The sequence below is a fragment of the Lepidochelys olivacea genome (assembly GCF_965140295.1).
Source record: "Lepidochelys olivacea isolate rLepOli2 genome assembly, chromosome: 4".
NCBI lineage: Eukaryota > Metazoa > Chordata > Testudines > Cheloniidae > Lepidochelys > Lepidochelys olivacea.
In genome coordinates this window covers 98,607,455-98,626,712 of record NC_140414.1, presented here as the reverse complement: position 1 = coordinate 98,626,712, position 19,258 = coordinate 98,607,455, and the positions used below count along the sequence as shown (strand labels likewise).

At 40.5% G+C, this 19,258-nt stretch overlaps 1 protein-coding gene and 1 long non-coding RNA gene across 3 annotated transcripts in view; one reads left to right on the top strand and one right to left on the bottom strand.

Annotated features, from left to right (window-relative positions):
* SLAIN2 (SLAIN motif family member 2) overlaps positions 1-19,258 on the top strand; it is a 60,773-nt gene that overhangs the window by 30,494 nt on the left and 11,021 nt on the right. The window contains exons 3-7 of one of the 2 annotated variants that reach the window (XM_084626422.1): positions 377-541; positions 1,745-1,906; positions 3,154-3,510; positions 6,598-6,735; positions 12,636-12,713. In XM_084626422.1, coding sequence (XP_084482548.1) covers positions 377-541; positions 1,745-1,906; positions 3,154-3,510; positions 6,598-6,735; positions 12,636-12,713 — 900 coding nt within the window. The remainder of the gene's footprint in view (positions 1-376; positions 542-1,744; positions 1,907-3,153; positions 3,511-6,597; positions 6,736-12,635; positions 12,714-19,258) is intronic. The other variant, XM_084626423.1, reaches the window with a different exon arrangement.
* The window catches only part of LOC311519675, a 67,982-nt gene continuing 54,328 nt past the window's right edge, over positions 5,605-19,258 (bottom strand). Inside the window, exons 2-6 of the long non-coding RNA XR_014711341.1 lie at positions 18,643-18,834; positions 17,744-17,924; positions 16,470-17,212; positions 7,845-7,962; positions 5,605-6,654 (exon numbers count right to left, since the gene is read on the bottom strand). This is a non-coding gene — a long non-coding RNA (uncharacterized lncRNA). The remainder of the gene's footprint in view (positions 6,655-7,844; positions 7,963-16,469; positions 17,213-17,743; positions 17,925-18,642; positions 18,835-19,258) is intronic.

Genomic DNA, 19,258 nt, shown 5'->3' with positions numbered 1-19,258 from the left:
TTTTCCTTTCCACCCCCACAGTCTGAGCTATAGGGCACTCTACAAGGCGTATCTACTACTCTTTTTGAAGTGGGGGTGGGGTGGGGGGTGAGTTAAGTGGTGTTAAGTGGACTAAGTGAATTTAGTCCTATTGAGTTGGGTGAGGAAAACTTGTGGTGGTCTCTTATTTTTTGTGTGTACTTTTTGATTGTATGTGTCTGGAACTTAAGATAGGCACTTCTTGTAAATGTAAAAACACAAATGTTTTTCTGGTGACTGAATTGTTTTACTTGAATTGTCTAGTAACTTAATCATGTTGAATTACTTTAAATACTACTGTATGTATGTTGAACTTCACCAATTCCTTCAATGTAGCTTTTTTCCCCTTTTCATACAGTCCTCAAGAGACCAAGTTTGTACAGTAACCCTTTCAGTGCGGTCAGTTACACAAGCCCTTATAGTCCAAATGCTAGTAGCCCCTACAGCAGTGGTTTCAACTCGCCTTCCTCAACACCAGTGAAACCTCCTTTAGTGAAACAGCTCGTATTTCCTGGTAGCTCAGGTAAGTGTCTGTTCTAAAAACACGGTGTGCTCTTGAGTTGTAGGATGGACTGGCAAGGAATTGAAGCTTATGTGGATAAGAAGATATTATACTAACAACTTGAGTTTCAGTAGGAAGCCTGCATCATATGTGAGATACTAACTTTGTAGGAAAAGCATTTGGCCAGCTTATTTTGGCATGAGTTATGCTGTTTCCCTCTGGGTCTTTTCTGTATTAGTCAAGTAATGTTACATGGACAAATAATGCATGTAACTTACTTGTATGGATATGAGTCATATTGCGTTTATTAAAAGGTTTGGTACAGCTTTTTGTAATATACGTTCATAATGGTTATCTGCACTAGTATGGCTGCAAAGCCTACAATTCTCTTATGCAATGAGGCAGTATAGCCAGCATCCGTGCAGGTGGTATAGAATCTTGTGGTACCAACAACCATATAACCTTGGTGTGAAAAGTGTGTGTATGAAAGGTGTGTCTTGAAACTTCACAGTCTGACACACATACAATAACCTTCGGCAGTGTTTTTTGCCTTTATCTTTGGCTTTTTGACTCCGTTTCTCTGGGACATCAGCAGACCTGTTGGGGAATGGGGAAGGCATCAGAAATGTGAAAGACTTTCTAGCAGCTTGTATAATTCTGCAAATGTTGATTAATAAAACCACTTTAAACAAATAGTATGGGTTACTGGATATATAAAAAAGATTTTTTTTACCTAAGTTACATAAGTATTAAATTCCAGTTACATATTTAAGATTGTAACTTAACACGTATATGCAGTTATCCAATGGATCAACAAGTCTCTTGAAGTTTATAAATTCATAGATTCTAAGGCCAGCAAGGATCCCTGTAATAATGTAGTGTGCTGTCCTGTATAACACAAGCCATAGGACTTCCCCAAAATAATTCTGGTTTAAACTAGAAGGCATCTTTTAGAAAAACATCCAGTTTTGTGGAGAATCCACCACAATGCTTGAAAATGCTTTAAATGGTTAATTACCCTCTGTGTGTGTTTGTTTTTTAAAAGCCTTATTTCCTGTCTGAATTTGTCTAGTGAATTAGCTGTTTTGATAGATAGTGGGACACCCAGCCTTTCATCCACTAGTAGCCACTGAACTACTATGATACACTAGTAGCTACTGAGCTATTAAAATACAGTGCAGTGTATTTTGTGGGTTTTACTTTAATTTCTTTATTCTTGTACAGGTCATTTTAAGAGTTCAGCAGATAGAAATCCTTCACTAAGCCCACAGTCCTCTATAGACAGTGAATTAAGTGCTTCAGAAATGGATGAAGATTCTATTGGATCAAATTACAAGCTAACTAATGTCACAGATGTGCAAATTCTAGCTCGGATGCAGGAGGAAAGTAAGTACTTTGCATACTGAAAGGCAACTCTTCTTTGATTACATAATTCCTTTAAAGTTCAGCTGCAGACATTTTTAACTTTCTTATGCAGCAACTGGGGAAAGAATGGTAGAGGAGCGAGCAGGAGTTGCTGACTTATCAAATAGATGGCCCTAGTAGTAAAGTTAGAGCATTTAGAGCAATGAACTACTACATGGGAAAACCAGGGGTTTGAAATGGTCACCCAAACTTGTACTTTGGGGCAGAAGTCCTTAAAAAGGTGGGTGAGGCATTGTACTCTAAGTTGTTGGAGGGGATGGGGATGGAAAATAGGTACAGGTTATATGCAGTTCTGCAAACTTCGGCACTTTCTGTAACATGACTGACTGACCCTTTTGCCCTCTGGTTAGAGGAGGATAAGGTTACTGTAAGGAGTTGGATTTAGAGGTAAGGAGCAGAAGAAGTACTGGCGGACAGGAGAGGCAAATTGATGGCCCACAGTGGATTTTTTTTTAAAATGCTAGTTGGACTCACCTAATATCCTAAGTCCCTTCTTCAGGGAACAAGTAATTCTTTAGCATACATCTGTCTTGGTGAGCTCAGTGCTCAAAGCCTGGAGAATAAACTTTTGCATTTGTCCACAGAACAGGTACAGATGAGAAAAGCAGCCATGCACACTTTCTCAGTTTTGATGTAGCCTTTGTTCAGCCATTTGTCTATTTTGTTTTTTAGCTTCTGCGGAGATTGCCAAAGGTGCTAATTATCATGGTTACTAATCTACCAGAACAGTTCTCAAACTGGCTTGTGGACCACTTGCTGGTGGTCTATGTGTAGAGCAAGCTGACCATACAGTTCTTCTTACTTCCAGTTGCTTAATGGTGCTGCTAGTAAGAGACATTTAATATTCTTCCTAATATTATTTTTCTAGGTAAGTAATTGCTGTAGTTGTCACAGTGTTATGGTGCAGATGTGAGGGGGAGGTGAGCAACCAAAAATGTAAGATGTGGTCTACACTATGGAAAAAACAAGATTGAGAAACCCGTCACAGGAAAGGGCCTGAGATCAGCTCCTTATTTCACATAGGCTACCAACCATCAGATAACTTTGTTGGTACAGATCTGGGATGAAATGGAATCCTCAAATAAGAGGGACTAGGATTTGCTAAATATGACTTTGAACTTGGGGTAGGTATTTGTATACACTATCTATATAGTATTAGCCATGTCTAGTCTAAGATAATCTGTAAACAATGTTTTTACTGTTGTCAGGTCTCCGGCAGGAGTATGCAGCCACTACTTCTCGACGTAGTTCTGGTTCCTCTTGCAATTCTACAAGACGGGGTACGTTTAGTGATCAGGAACTTGATGCACAGAGTTTAGAGGATGAAGAAGAGAGTACACATCATGCAGTGCATCCAGCTGTTAAGTTCTCACCATCGCCACGCAACTCGCCGTGGCCTTCACCAAAGCAATCTCCCAGGAATTCTCCTCGTTCTCGATCACCTGCTAGGGGCCTGGAATATAGCAGAGTGTCACCCCAGCCTATGATTAGCCGCTTACAGCAACCTCGTCTTTCGCTTCAAGGCCATCCTACGGATTTACAGACTAGCAATGTCAAAAGTGAAGGTAAAGAGCTCTGTCTCAAATGTGTGCACTGAGCACTAATGCAGTAGTATAGTGTTGTAAATAAATGTAGTGATCAGTTTGCAATGTGAGTGATCAATAACTTGTGGCAAACCTGGTATACCTAAGCTATCCAAAGAAAATATAAAGGCTCTTAATGGATACCAATGAGACCCTAAGAGCTCTCACACTTGTAAGTTTTTTTACTTCAATCCAGTAGACATGAGGGATTATATACCTATTTCCTGCATCTGACTAACTGTATTTCTTCTAAATCAGGATGGCCCAGTGAACAGCCACTCATCCTGATAAAACAGTTGTCCCCCGACTCCCATCTAAAGCTATTCTCACTTGGATGAACTCCCAGCATTACTTGGGAGCAGCTACTGAGTTCTGTCCTAATCTCTGCAGAGTATAGAACAGGGGTGGGCAAACTTTTTGGCCTGAGGGCCACATCGGGTTTCCAAAATTGTATGGAGGGCTGGTTAGAGGAGGCTGTGTCTCCCCAACAGCCAGGCAGCCCGGCCCCCGCCTCCTATCTGACACCCCCCCACACTTCTCGCCCCCGTCCCCTGACGGACCACCCGGGACTCCTATCCCATCCACCACCACCTGCTCCCTGTCCCCTGACCACCCCCAGACCTCCCCCCCGCCGCCCCATCCAACCCCCCCTCTCATTCCTGACTTGCCCCCCGGGACCCCTGCCCCATCCAGCCCCCCTGTTGCCTGCCCTCTGACTGCCCCGACTCCTATCCACACCCCTGCCCTCTATCCAACCCCCCTGCTTCCTGCCCCCTTACCGTGCTGCCTGGAGCACCGGTGGCTGGCGGTGCTGCAGCCACGCCACCCAGAGCACTGGGTCAGGCCGCGGCTCTGCAACTGCGCTGCCCAGCCACCCAGAGCGTTGCGCTGGTGGTGAGATGCGCTGAGGCTGCGGGGAAGGGGGGAACAGTAGGGGAGGGGCCAGGAGCTCAGGGGCTGGGCAGGAGGGTCCTGCGGGTTAGATGTGGCCCGCAGGCCGTAGTTTGCCCACCTCTGGTACAGAAGCTCCACAGGGACAAATAACCAAGGTGCTGTGATACTTAAGTAATGGATGCGGTATTTAAAACCTAGCTAGAATCCCCAGAACAGGGAAATGCCATGTGTTGGGAAGGGAAGGTCTTTCCCAAATAAGCAGCAATCCTTCTATTCAACAAGTTGGCGGCGGTGTGAGTATGGGCATTCCCTGGAAGAAGACGGTCTTAAACTATGGCCCTGTTAAATTGAGTCTGATGTACAGACAATAAACACTCACTTAGGCTGTGTCTACACTGTGCATCTTACAATGGCGCAGCTGTGCCGCTGCAGCCACACTGCTGTAAGGTGCCCAGTGTAGCCACTCTTTGTTGCCACGAAAGAGCTCTCCCAGCTACAAAATAAAACCACCCCCAGTAACAGGCAGTAGCTTTGTCGACAGGAGAGTGGCTCCTGCTGACGAAGCGTTGTCCACACTGGTGCTTTTCGTTGTCAAAATTTTTGTTATTCAGGGGTGTGTATGTGTTGGTTTTTTCACATCCCTGAGCGACAGAAGTTTTAACGATGAAAGTGCCAGTGTAGATGTGACCTTAGAAAGCTGTCAATTGTTTAAAATGCAGATTGGAAGCCTGTGTAAGAATATGCACTTTTGTGTAACGTGTTTAATGGTTTGGACTTTCGTTTTTTTAATTTTAAAGATTCCATGGTGCTCTTTGCAAAAACACAAGTGCTCACCATGGCATATGGGCACAAATTCCATTCTGGATAATTGTGCCTACCTAAAACTATTTTCAGTTAGGTACAGTGAGTCTTGTCAAAATAAACTGTACTGTTTCATCTCAGATGATTGCATGTCAGTAGTAGTGGAATGAATTTTTTTTTTTAATTTATATATCGAGAGATTGAAAACTGTGTAATTATATAATACTTTTTCAAAGACTGTTACTTAAGCTAAATTGATGGAAAAATTATTATGGTCAAACATCATGTAATATGTAGTACAAAAAATGCAGATAATCTTTCACAATGCAGTTCACAATGCAGATAATCTTTGAGAGTTTCAAAATTGGCTATATTTCTGACTTTCCATAGCATACAGCAAAATGGCAAAGTAGTTATTTGGGAAAAAAATACATGCAGAATATTTCATATGCAAGGCATAAGAAAATAATTATGTAATCTGTAGAACAGTAGAATGATCTAAATCAGTGGTTCCCAAACTGGGGTTCACGGGAAAAAATTCCCTAATGGCAGACAGAGCTGTCCCTAGGGATGCCAGGCAGCACAGGGCCAGCAGCCCAGAGCCGCTGGACTTCCAAGAGCTAAGCAGATCAAAGCAAGCATATCTATCACACTGAGGAGATATAAACTTCAAGACTCCTTATAAGAAATGGAAAGGGAGGTGGATATTTTTGCTGTTTTTAAAATTAAATAGGCAGCTAGTATTGTTTTTAAAATTTTTATGAAGAACAAGTTTAAGCTTTGTTGTAACATGCATTGTTTGCCTGGACTGCTCAAGACCTGATTGCTTGTGTAGGAGGAACTCTTTGAGTTGGCTTCTTAAATACCTTCATGCTGTTCCACATCAGATACTCCTTGATGAAACCTAGGAGTCTTGTCTTATAACAGGCTTATTCAAAGTGATTCAGTCTATGAAAGTGAGATCTTGGAAGCGTGTTGCCGTTTTCATAATGTAATAAAAATACTGTAATGATGAATAATAAATAATAAGTAATGTGTAATAAGCATGTCATAAAAACAAATTTTATATTTCCAAGAACACTGTTTCTATAATTTATACTTGAGTAAAGGAGAAAATCTCTGGAAATACTCATTTTTAGGAGGGGGTTCGCGAAACCTGACATTTTAGTGAAAGGGGTTCACAGGTTGTTAAAGTTTGGGAACCACTGGTCTAAATAGTATTTAGTTTTGCCACCGCATGCTTTTGAATTGCAGTGCAGTTTTGTACAGCAAAATTAATTTTCATGTCAGTTTTTGAAGACCATGAGACCATCAGTTATGTTGTCAGTCTTCTGCATCAGATTGTACGTTGTCTTTGTATTGTTTTTTATACAGAAAAACTAAGGCGTAGTCTTCCAAACTTGTCCAGGACATCTAACATCCATGCTGAGTCTGTGAAAAACAGCAGAAGTGATTCAAATTTTCAAGTGCCAAATGGAGGAATACCTCGCATTCAACCTCAGGCCTCAGCCAGTAAGTGTCTTTATGGTGATATTGTAAACACGTATTTTGGAATTAGATTGAAAGCAGTAGCATGTGTTTACAGTTTCATGGTAAAGAGAACCATTTCATAAAGAACTACACATCATATTAGCCTTGATGTTTAGTCAAGTCTGAGATCAGGTTATATATAAATGCCAAATCTGACAGGAAAAAAACCAACAGATTGTTTCCAAGTTTAGCACTTCTCTTCCATTAAAATTATGTATGTGCCTACTATTGTCCAAGTTATCTTTCATAACTTCTTAATATTTTCCCTCACCCTCTTGAAGTTTCCACAGAGTTTTCCCCTCTTTTTCCCTTAATTGTGTGTGAGATTGCTTGTAATTGTTGAAATGCAGTATTAGTGCTGTATTTTCCTCTGTAAAATAAAATGAATACTGGCGAAGAATTACATGAACTTTGAACTGATGAGAAAACATCAGTTGTTACTTGTATACAAAATATGACCAACCCTTTTTTTAAAATGATATATTTAATATTTTGGTATATTCTGGTATAAGTGTTTAGTATACATACACTTCAGGCTAGAGTATTGTGGAAACCATTTTTATTTACTATAATTAGAGAACTTGTACAGTGCTACTTTGTACTGTTGCATTTTCTTTTCAAGAGTTTATGAAAACTAACTTTCTGGTTTTCTTCACCCTTTAATTATATTGCAGTACACAAAAATGAGGTAAATATGGTTTTTAAAGGATGCTGAAAGCTGATCTGAAATTATATATATTTGTCTTGTTTTGGCTCAGTCATTTATCTCTCTTCCTCTGCCCTATCAGATGGGTCTCTTCTTTGTAAGCCAGTGAAGTAATGAAATGCAGGATATCAAAAACGTAAAAATCCATGCTCAAATGCAGGATTCTTGCAAGTTTCAATACCTTTCAAGTAAAGGATGAAATGACTTTCAAATCCCTATTATGTGCACATACATTACTGTCAAGCAAAACCAACTTAATGCTCTGAGTTAAACTGCAAGATTAGATTTGTATTCATATTGCAGGCCTCTCCTTAAAGGACTCACCATGTTAAAAAACAAAACAAAAGCAAATGTATTTTAAGGTGGATGTCTAGGAGTTCTGTACCTGTATCTTTTTAGTCTTCAAATATTCATTCACAATTGGATTCTTCTAGGATAATGTGATGACCATCTTTGTCTAAGCATTAAAGGTTTTAATGTGTAGATTTTTAGTGTGTGAAATTCTAAAGGAAGCAAAACATGATCAAATGGTTAAGGAAGAAAACATGAATTATTATTTCAAGTTGTTAGGCAATAAAAGCACACTATTAGATACAAGCTTCTAAAATATGTGGTGTATATCCTTACTGGATATTAATAGTTTGACTTAACTGAGTTTCTTGCTTTAATAGTTTTAAGAACTACTTCCACTGTCAGACAAACTATATATAAAATCCCATTAAAGTATGTATTATCATATTGGTCTACAGTAAGTTAAAAAACCAATTTGGTAGCAGCTCTCCTAATGGAATATTTCAAGGTAGTTTTAATTGCTTAAGAATGTTGCATATTCGTAATAATTTAAAACAAAAGCAGGGTTTTAGCAAACCCGTATCGGTTACTTGGGGGCAAATGTTTTAATATTGTGCAAACTTGAAGGAAAGACTAAACAAAACTTACTTGGCCAGAACACTTTCTGTTGTTTACTATACAAAAGTTAAACTTTTCACAGCCTAGCTTGTACTGCTTAATCCTGCCATGAAGTCATAATATTGTGACTTCAAGTTTAGCATGGTAATTAGACTGCAGGATCCAAAGTAGGTGGATGCCCCTGTTTAAACAGTGTAATTAACAGACAGATAAGAATAATGGAAATCATTAGGTGAATTTGATTATATCCAATACTTGAATATTTTTTCAAAGCACGAAAGTTCCTGTAGATAAATAGGATTTCATGAATAAAGCCCAGACTTTTACCCCTTAACAGTTTCCTTGCTCTTGTTGATGTCAGATCCTTGCTATTGAATATACAAACCAATGTTTTTTTTTTTTTAAGATTTAGATTAGAACATGAAGTAAATCTATTTCGGATGGTTTTATGTATGTGTACATACAAACAGCCAGTGTTAAGCATTGAGTTCCTGGAATTCTGACCATTCCTGTATTTGAACCTCCATTTTTTCCCATTGACTTTGTATTTAACTGTTTCACTTTGGACAAATGCCATTGTTAAATTGTTGCGAAGTTTGTCATATTTTCCTGTGGCAAGGACTTCTTGGGTTTTGAGATCCAAATCTTTCACCTGCTGGTCTTGCATGAGCTTAACCTTGCAAGGTTGCTACATTTCTATCTAAGGTTGTTGCTTTTTCCTTGTCAAAGGCTGCTGTTCACTAGCTAATGAACATGCTTATTTGCTATGGCTGCATTACTAATGTGCTGTGGATGCTGGCAATTGAAAATTAGTTGGGAATGCAGTAAGACCTCTAAGTTGGCAACTGCTCGGATGTGTGATTTGTTGAACAGGCAACTTTAGAGATGTCTAGTCTAAGTGTAAGTGGAAGAAATGTACTTCCAGACATGATCTTCAGTGTGTGTAGTGTATAGGGTATAAAGACAGTTACTGTGATAATTTTTCAGTTGGATTACAGTTAAGAACTTATTTTCAGTCTGATGCAGTCTAGTGTAAAGTCACTGCTCAATCAGTCCATCTATAAGTAGTGGATTACAGTTTCTGTTTAAAACTGGCTAACTTACATGCTCCTATTTGTAGCGATTTGAAACTCCTGAGTGATATGTAAAAAATCACTTTGAATGTAGATAAACTATTGAACTCTTGAGTCTCTTCTTACTAGATCTTAACTATCCATATTGTAATACTTAAGTTCCATATATCAAAGAACAAGCTCTTACAAATACCTTTGTTACATTGGATTTTCAAATATTATATAAGTGTATGGACAGTGTCACACATTCCTTTAGAGTTTGTCTCCCAAGCCATGCAAATCTCTGAAAAGCTATTGGGAAAACTTTTAGGGGGACCTTCCAGATGGAAGACAGATACTTCTATTAAATCAAGTACATAATACATATCCTTTCACTTATATCAGTGTATTAAAATTCAGATGTACTAGGTGAAATCCTAAAAGTGGAGTTAAACACACTTGGCTGTTATTAATTCAGTTGGCAGCATTTACGGCCTAGTTGCCTACTTATCTTTTGATAAAGTGGCTGAAATCATTAATGGCCAAGGTGAAGCTCTGTAGCACGGAAAGAGGATAAAAACAAAAATCAAACATTCTGATGCAAATAATGGCCTACATTGCTATAGTTTTTGTTGATTTGAAATATTGCTTTAAAAATATTTGTTATAAATCTGCATTGCACTTCAAGAGTGTGCCCTGTATGGCAGAGTAAGTTTAATAGTATTCGTAGCATTTTACAAGTAGCATAATTGTAGGTGTTATTGTTAAAGTTCAACTTTATGTAACCAAAACTGATAGAAGTAGATAAAATATCTTAAAACATTTGCATTGGATATTATATCCTATTACATTCTGCATATCCACCAAAGGGAAACTAGTTGTTTCCTCAGCTTTGCTCCCCTCTAATGCCCAAAATTCTTTTCAGTGATATTAGTGCAAATAATTATGTAGTTAGAGAATCTTCATGAAGTATAGCAGAGAATTTGATCTGTAAATGGGACATCTGTTTTAAAATCTTACATATTGATCCACTAACTTCACTTGCAAATGAAATGTAAGTGTCATGATAGAAAAATCACTTAAAAACTTCAATTCTAGTACCAGATCTTCATTCAAATCAGTTAAGCAATATCCGAGAATCAGCTAAATATGCTGGAGCAAAATTAATGGGTGGCTTCCTTACCCAAATATAAATAGGTTGAATAGTATATTGGGACATGGGTTTGAGAAATAAATCTGCCTTTTAAATTCATTCTTGAGAAACTTTCTTCTGGAGCATACAAGAAGCCTCTCTTGTCTTTGAGTGGTATTATTACAGCACAGTGAGACTAGAAGTAAACGTTACTGAATCAATAAGAAACCAGTAGGCAGAGGCACAGGTAGGCATGTTGGACTAGTGGTCTGTTACTGTGTAATTCCTAGATATGATCATTTGGAAGCTTTTGTTCATTTCTACAATTAAAACCATTGTGTGCTTTGATATCTTTTCACTTTTCTTGTTTGTGTTTAATAGGCTGTAAGTGGGGGTACATTGTACAAAAATGCTTTACAACTTAGAAATTAAGTTCAGCAAAGGATTCTCAGTGAGTTTGTACATCAGAAGTGGTGATGAAACTGTGTAGAGGGTGTGTGTGGGTGTGTGAAGCTACACACTTCTATCAAAGAATGGTGTTCAGACTTGTTAGGCTCTATCTGGTACAAAGTATCACCACTGTTCTTTGTATTTATAAATTACAGAGCTAGCTAGTGTTATATTTATGAGCACTTCATTATTTTTTACTATTTTATGAAAGAATAACAATTCGGAGTAAACACTTTTTATTATAGCATTTAAGACCAAGACAAGCAGACATGCCAGCCAGCCATAAATTGAGATGAGGAAAATTGTGCAATTTTCTGTTCTCTCCCTCCCTGCTCCTCAAAGCGCTATTGTACCTTTTGAAGTGGAAGAGGGCCCATGGAGATAATCTTACATTATGATTGAATATGAATGATTGTAAAGTTGGTGAAGTTAAAAGTATTTTTAAAATGTTACTAAGGTGCTAATTTCCCCCCCCCCCCCCCCCAATCAAAGTGCCTCCAATTCTAGTGTTCGACTTGATGTAGAATGCTGTGGGGCTTGGTGTGCAGGACAGGCCTTGTATTCATAACTGTCCTCCCTCAGGGGTTATGCTGAGGATAGTAACTGAGGTCTATACCATTTTAGTACTGGTATAACTGTCAGGTGGGTATGTGTTTTCTCCCCTACCCCCCACAATAGTTACTTATACAATTCCTAGTGTGGATGCAGTTACACCAATGTAAAATTGCCATGTACTGGTACAGCTTATTCCCATTCCTATATAACTTATACTGATATAAGAACTTTGGTATAACTGCCGGACACAGTGTACCACTTCATACCAGTACAGTGAAAATGGTGCAATTTTTGTGTGTAGACAAGGCCTTAGGCTCCAGTAGAGGCTACTCCCAGCTAGTGAAGATTGCTTTGAGAGTATATTGAATCTGTCAGTTCCTGGCATGTTCCTTCCTGCCAAGCATCTGGTGCTCCTAGAACTTTGCTGGCTGGTTGTTGGCAAATGGTGGGTTACAGGGACCCTTTAAGGCACTAACAGGACTAGTTTTTTTGCTGAGATCTATTCTTGCAGAGCCAGCAAAGCCCAATAATTCTGGAACATATCTAAATTTGATAGTTGGCAGTCTTGAATTTGATTTTGATAATTAGCTTGCATACGTTTGTGTAAGTTTCAAGGGAAAGTCACCTTTTCTGAAAGTTGCTCTTTGCTTTAAAAGGAAAATTAACCTTGTTTTATCAAGTTAAATCTGACAGTCTTAGTTTCTATCTTTACTTTATATCTAATCTTGCACTGAGATTGCTGTGGCATGTTTGCTGGTGGCTTGTTCTCCCTTTGGTGTGTTTGTTTTGCCTTTCTGGGTTTTTAGCCCTGTAAGAAACTTCTTTACTATTAAGAAATATATGCATTTTGCACTACAAGGTTTTTGACACTTTCCCTTTGCAACCTTTTAATGCAGCAAGCACCACTTTAAAACAAAACACTTCACTTTTTATAGAGCCATAACAGCTTTTGAAAACTGTTGCTCACTTTGCTAGCTGCTTGTTCCCTGATGCTTCACAAGCAGATGTGGTTCTATATCCCAAGTGAATTGAGTTGTTGTCTTTCTAGACAAATATAACACTTCTTATCTTTCAACAGCTATGCAAAGGCAGAAAAAATTGCCTCGTGCTGCCTTCAAAACCAAACAGTTTCTTCAAACTCCATCTACAAAAGGAGGTAACTAACTTCCAGCCTCTTACCAAGTGCCAGCAAAACTCCGAAAACTGTTCACCTGTGTTAAATCTTGTACCTTTAACAAATATGAACAATTGCATGTAGAGATTAACAGTAAATTGAGTTTAATATATCAATATAGCACAATCATGTCTTATCTGCTGTGGGCAGAAAGGTTTCTTGAGGGATGGATATTAACTTTTGAGATATGATCCAAGGACTTTTGACTTCAAGCATAAGAAATAAATGAATAAAAAATCAGTTCTGGATTAGCAAAGCTGATTTCTAAAGCCATATTAATTAAGGCTGCATTTGTGAGATTAATTTTTAATCACTGCATTGTGTTTTTTTTAAACATCTCTTCTCCCTTTGCAATGGAAAATGTCAACAATCATGCATGAAAAATTGTTACCTTACACGTCAATGTTAGAAATAGATGCTAGCAAGTTAGTTAGTTCTGAAAAGTTCAAGTATAGCAGCAATTCTAGATGTGTTGCAAAAATAACAATAATTATACATTTTTAGTTAGGAAAATAGTCTAGAAAATTAGTATAGGGTGTCTGGTTGTTTATGCTATTAATGGCTCATGTACATTCTTGCCAGAAGAGAATCAAAATTTAAACTTTAATCCAACTGGACCAAACTTAATATCTGAGCCCTAATCAGTTGTTTTAAATTCTGGTGGGCTTGTACAAGACACTATCATCTCACTGTGAAGGTATAAACAAAACATACAATTGTATGAGTCTTCACCTTAAAATTAAGTACATTAGAGAAGTCTCTCTTGCAAAGTCACTTATTTTATATCCATGACTGGAATTTTTTCATACCAAATACTCAGATTGATCTTAAAACATATCTCTGATAATTAATAGTCAATGCACAACTTAAAGCCACTATCAAGTTACTTCATTGTATACAGGAAATTTTACTGTCTTCTGCCTTCCCCTTATTAAGAGCACTTTCATCAACCTAATAAAATAAAATTTGGTCCAGATTCTTGTGGTTAATCATAAATATGTCTGTAACTGATCTGTTCAGAACACTTCCTAGCAATATCAGGAATTTCACTCAGTCTTTTGGATAACTAAAGAATTGAACTCTTTTTGCGAGACCTATTTAGTCAGTCACCTGAATTGGAATAAAACTACCAACATCTCCTGAACAAAAAATTTTAATGCAGTCTTTCTGGCTAGCCATTTCCTTTTAGTCCTAATTCTGGATACTTCCCAGATTTTCTAGGGAGAAGTGGACAGAATACTTATCAATCTGGAAATGTTGGAACCTGTAGAGGAATTTAATAGCTTCTCTTGCTTGGGTTTGAAGTGGTTTCTTTTCATTAGACTCTCAAAAATAAAATTCTAAAGCCCTAGAAAAAAGAAAAGGAGTACTTGTGGCATCTTAGAGACTAACCAATTTATTAGAGCATAAGCTTTCGTGAGCTACTCAGCAGGGAGGGGGGAGTGTTGACCTGGGAATGTGCCCTGGGGATGGGAGACCTGAGAGCCTGTCACCTGAGCCGGGAGGGGGAGGTAACATCTCTGCCCAGGAATGTGAACAGAGGCTGCAGCAGGGAACCTGCTGGGTGAGTTTAGTTTCAGTTTGGGGCTGGGTGGAGGAACACAGGGAACCCCAGGGCTGGGGTCTAAGCTCCCTGCTCCCCCAGAAGGACGTGATTGAGGGGTCCTGGTTGTACCCACAAGCTCTGTTTTGGACTGTGTTCCTGTTGTCCAATAAACCTGTTTTACTGGCTGGCTGAGAGTCTCAGTGGATCCCAGGAAGAGGGGTGCAGGGCCTGAAGTGAGCTGTAGCTCACGAAAGCTTATGCTCTAATAAATTGGTTAGTCTCTAAGGTGCCACAAGTACTCCTTTTCTTTTTGCGAATACAGACTAACACGGCTGTTACTCTAAAGCCCTAGAGTGTTTTAAACTTCAAGTTATTTATGCAGTCTGTTAGTTTTGATCTCTTTGCATAAAGATCCTAAAATGCTATCTTCAGTTTTGGAATATAGATTTTTTTTTTTCCAAGTAGTGTCCCTATGGGTACTCCACTGTAGATGTATCTTCACCCCTACGCCTCTGATCGGAGATTTTAGGTAGCAGTGTCCATTCAACCCACATGTGCGCTGTCTCTCTCCCTTGTGGTCTGCCTCAAGGCTGTCTAGTGCAGTGCGAGGGAACCCCCCTCAGTTCCTTCCTTTGACCTCAAACTGAACGAGCAGTTGTCCCTTCTTTATCTGCCTCATTAGCATAAGTAGTAGTTGTTTTAGGTTCTTTTGTTCTTAATAGTTAGTGTTTCATTACCCTGTTGGGTAAAAAAAAAAAGGAGAGAGGTTTAGTTTACATTTTCCCCCTTTTTTTTTGAGGATCCGCCTCTTTCTTCTCTCAGGGTATTTAGAAGACATTCTAACTTCTTTCAAGTTAAAAAAAAAAAAAAAAAAAGGAAGGAAGAGGAAGAAGAGGAAAGAACATCTTTCTTCTGTATTTTTCACTGTTAGAGAAAATGCTCAGCTCTCCTAGCTTGAAGAGGTGCCTTTCCTGCAAGGAGTTGATTCCAGTAATGGACGGACAGACTCTCTCACTGTGTCTGAGGTAGTCCCATTTCCCTCAGAAGCGCTCCCTCTGCCAGCAGCTAAAGGCAAGGTTTCGTAAAAACCGGGAGCTGAAGTTAAAACTCCTCCTTATGAAAAAGGCACTTAAGCCAAGAGGAGACTCTGGTGCCAACCCTGGATCATCCCCTGAGCCTTCTACTTCAAAAGGGGTAGAGTCGCGAAAAAACCCACAGACTCCTCCTCCTCTCCCCTTGAGCTCAACAAAAAGGGCTCCCAGGTCTCAAACCAAGCTGTGGACCAGCTAGAGGGGTTCCCCAGCACGATTGGCCATTATGGCACCAGCAGCTCCAAAGTGTAGTACCCAGAAGGGGGCCTCAGCTATGAGCTCAGCTGCACTGTGTAGAGACCCCAAGGGCTCAGGTTCTGAGGCAGCAGTCCTGCCCCTAAGGAGGAGAACAATTACTGTACCGTCTCTAAAAGAGCAGCACCGAGTAAACCTTCAGTACCGGGTATGACAAAGCTCCTGTGTGTGGAAAGCTCCGTGCATTTACAGCAATCGGTACCAACAATATGCCACAGACAGTCCACTGCGGAGGAAGACCTAGTGAGCCAACAGTACTGCAAGAGTTCTGGTACCCTAGAAACCTGAAGGTCAGGGAAGAACCACAATCTTCATTACTTGGTACTGCGGCCTTGGTTCCAATTGCATCCTGGCTCCTGGAATCGCCCTCAGCACTGGGCTGTGTACTGCCAATATCCCAGTCAGTGCCAGCCTTATCCTGTGCTGAGTTGGAAAGTGACCAGGAGGATGTCATTTTCCTGGCCTCTTACCGTGGCCTGCTGTCACTATACAAGGGGCCTCCCCATTTCCTTTGAGCTGAACTGCAATCATGGTATGCGCTTCCTTGGGCACCCCCACTACCCATGTCCTTTCCTTCCTAGTGGCCTTATTCGGATCTTTGGGTGATGTACACAACCCACAAGCTGAGTGCATACAGTGTGTCTCAGAGAGAGTTCACCAAATGGTCCCCTACAGCCTCACTGTCCAGAGCTCCTGAGCCAGAGGTGGAGGAAACTTTTGAAGACCAGGAGAAAAGGCTCAAAGGGGAAGCTACCCTACAGCAAACTTCTCATCTTTCCCAGATGAGTCTGTAATGCCTCCCCCTCCATCACTAGGTGATGATTATAAGAACTTTCAGGATCTTACCAAGAGAGTGGCAGATGAGCTGCAAATTCCCCTGCAGGAGATAACAGACATGCATCACAAGCTGGTGGATATTCTCCATGCTGCTTTCTTGTCCAAAAGTGCCTTCCCAATTAATGAGGTGATTCTAGATCCTGCCAAAGTCATCTGGCCAGACACCAGCCTCCATCGCATCAACCTGCAAGAGAGCCAACAAGAAGTACTACATCCCTCCCAAAAAGGCAGGCTTTGTTTCAACATTCGCAACCCAACTCGATTGTAGTGGATGCGGTTAATGCATGGCAAACATCATGCCAAGTCGACCCCATTCAATTGGGATTGGAAGAAGCTCGATCTCTTTGGGAGGAAGGCATATTCGTTGGCGACATTGCAGCTTAGAGTCATGAACTACCAAGCTCTCAAGGCCAAATATGGTTTTATTAATTATGGAAAACACAATGAGTTTGTGGAACATCTGCCTGAGGCACAAAAGGATCAGTTTCAGGCCTTTGTCAGAGAGGGCCATTTAGTAACTAGAACTACCCTATGGATACTGGATGTGGCCGATACAGCAGCCTGCTTGGTCTCTAAGGTAGTGAAAATGAGGTCGGCTTCCTGGTTACACCTTTCAGGGTTGTCCAAAGAACTGCAGACAATGATGGAAGATCTCCTGTTTGAAGGGCCCAAGCTCTTGGCGGATAAGACAGACTCCACTCTCCGCACCCTGAAGGATTCCTGGGCCACATTATGCTTCCTGGGAATCTACACTGCGGGACAAAAGAGAAGATATAGCTCTCAACCTCATCACAGGTCACAACTTCTTCAGAACCCACCCTCAGTGCTATTATGAATCTTATCGCAAAACGTCCAGAGTACAAAAGTGGAAGCAGTCAGCACTCCAATCTGCGTCCCTTCACCTCTCCTCCACTGAGCACTTTTGACAGTTTGGTTGAGGGCCCGAACAGTTATTCCTTGCAATATCAGCTGCTTTCTATGCACCTGTCATGTCCCTTCAGAAGTCACTTGGCCCTCTTTCACAACAGTTGGAAGAATATCACCTCTGACAGATGGGTCTCGGAGATTATTTTTAAGTGTTACGCCATTCAATTCACATTCCTCCCTCGCTTCCATCTCCCTTCCCCGTCCCTCTTCAGGGACCCTTCTCACAGGAATCTACTTCATCAGTAAATAGATTTGTTATCCTTTAGGGCCACTGAATCCAGTCACTGTCTGGGGTCAGTACCGATTTTCTGTATGTTGAGTTGCAGGCCCAGCTGCCCAAATGTGCACATGCTCACCTGGATGGCTTGTACTGCGTCCTCGAATGAAGGAGCCCTGAGGAAGCACTTGTCCAGATACAGGTAGATAACAATATCCAGTGTTCGCAGGTGTGCTGCTATGACAGAGAGAACCCTGGAAAATATCCTGGGTGCAGACGAGAGGCTGAATGGGAGCACTCTGTACTGATGATAGTCCTACCTAAAAGTTAAACCATAGGAATCTTCTGTGCGATGGTTGTATTGAGATGTGGAAGAAGATATCTTGTAGGTCAAGAGCGGAAAACCAACCTCCTTGCTCTAGAGCTGGAATAATGGCTGCAGGAGTGACCATATTGAACTTCTGCGCCTTCACATATTTGTTTAGTGCCCTTAGGTCTAGAATAGCCTGCCAATCTCCCTTCATTCTCAAAAGTGAAGGGAGATTGGAAATAATGGGACAGACAGTACAATCTTTGTTTTACATAAATTGCCAGGGGGTGCCAGATCTCCCTCTCTCTGCATAGAGGCACTCAGCTGGTGCTTTGGAACTGGTGCATCCATCACAACGTGCTCATATCAGCCTTCTACTTACTAGAGATGCAGAATGTGACAGCTGACAATCTCAGGCAGAACTTTTCTGAAGACGACGAATGGGAACTGAACTTAGAGGTGCTTCGCAACATATTTGCCCTTTGGGAAACCCCAACTACAGATCTCTTTGCTACTTTGCTGGCACAAGAAATGTCCTCATTAATGCCGGAGCCATCAGGGGGAAACATTCACTGGAAGAAGCCCTCATCCTCCCATGAGACATTGACCTCTTGTATGCCTTTCCCCTGTTTCCTCTTGTATCCAAAGTCTTGTTGAAAATGCAACAAGATAAAGTGAGAATTATTCTGATTGTCCCCTCTTGGCCAAGACAAGTCTGGTTCTCTTACCTGGCACAGATGGCAGTACGTCCTATGGTTCCTCTTCAGCTCATTCCTCACCTTTTCTCTCAGAGCATCAGGCGGATCCGCCATCTCCATGCTTTTCTCCTTCTTGGTTCCAAGACTTAAAGGTCGAATGCTCTGATGAGGTGAAAGATTGTGTTGCTACACAGCCGAAAGTCAACCACTTGACATACTTACCTATAAAAATGGAAATGATTCAAAATTTGGTGTCATTCTAAGCACATAGACCTGGCCTCTTCCTCCCTCTGTTTTTATATTACATTTTAGACTTCAAAAGGTCAAAACTTTTGCTCAGCTCCCTTAAGGTACACCTCGCAGCCATAATGGCCTTCCATCATCAAGTAGACAGATACTCTGAGTTCATACCTGCTGATACATAGATTCCTTAAGGGCATTGGGAATATCTTCCTGCATGTGAGACCACTTGCTCCAACCTGGAATCTTAACCTAGTTCTCAGACCTCTGACTAGATCTCCCTTAGAGCATGTCGCCATGGACTCATTCTTACACCTGTCCATGAAGACAGCATTTCTAATTACTATTGCCTCAGTTAGGTGCACAGGAGAAATAGCAGCCCTGATGACACATGCACCATTCAAGA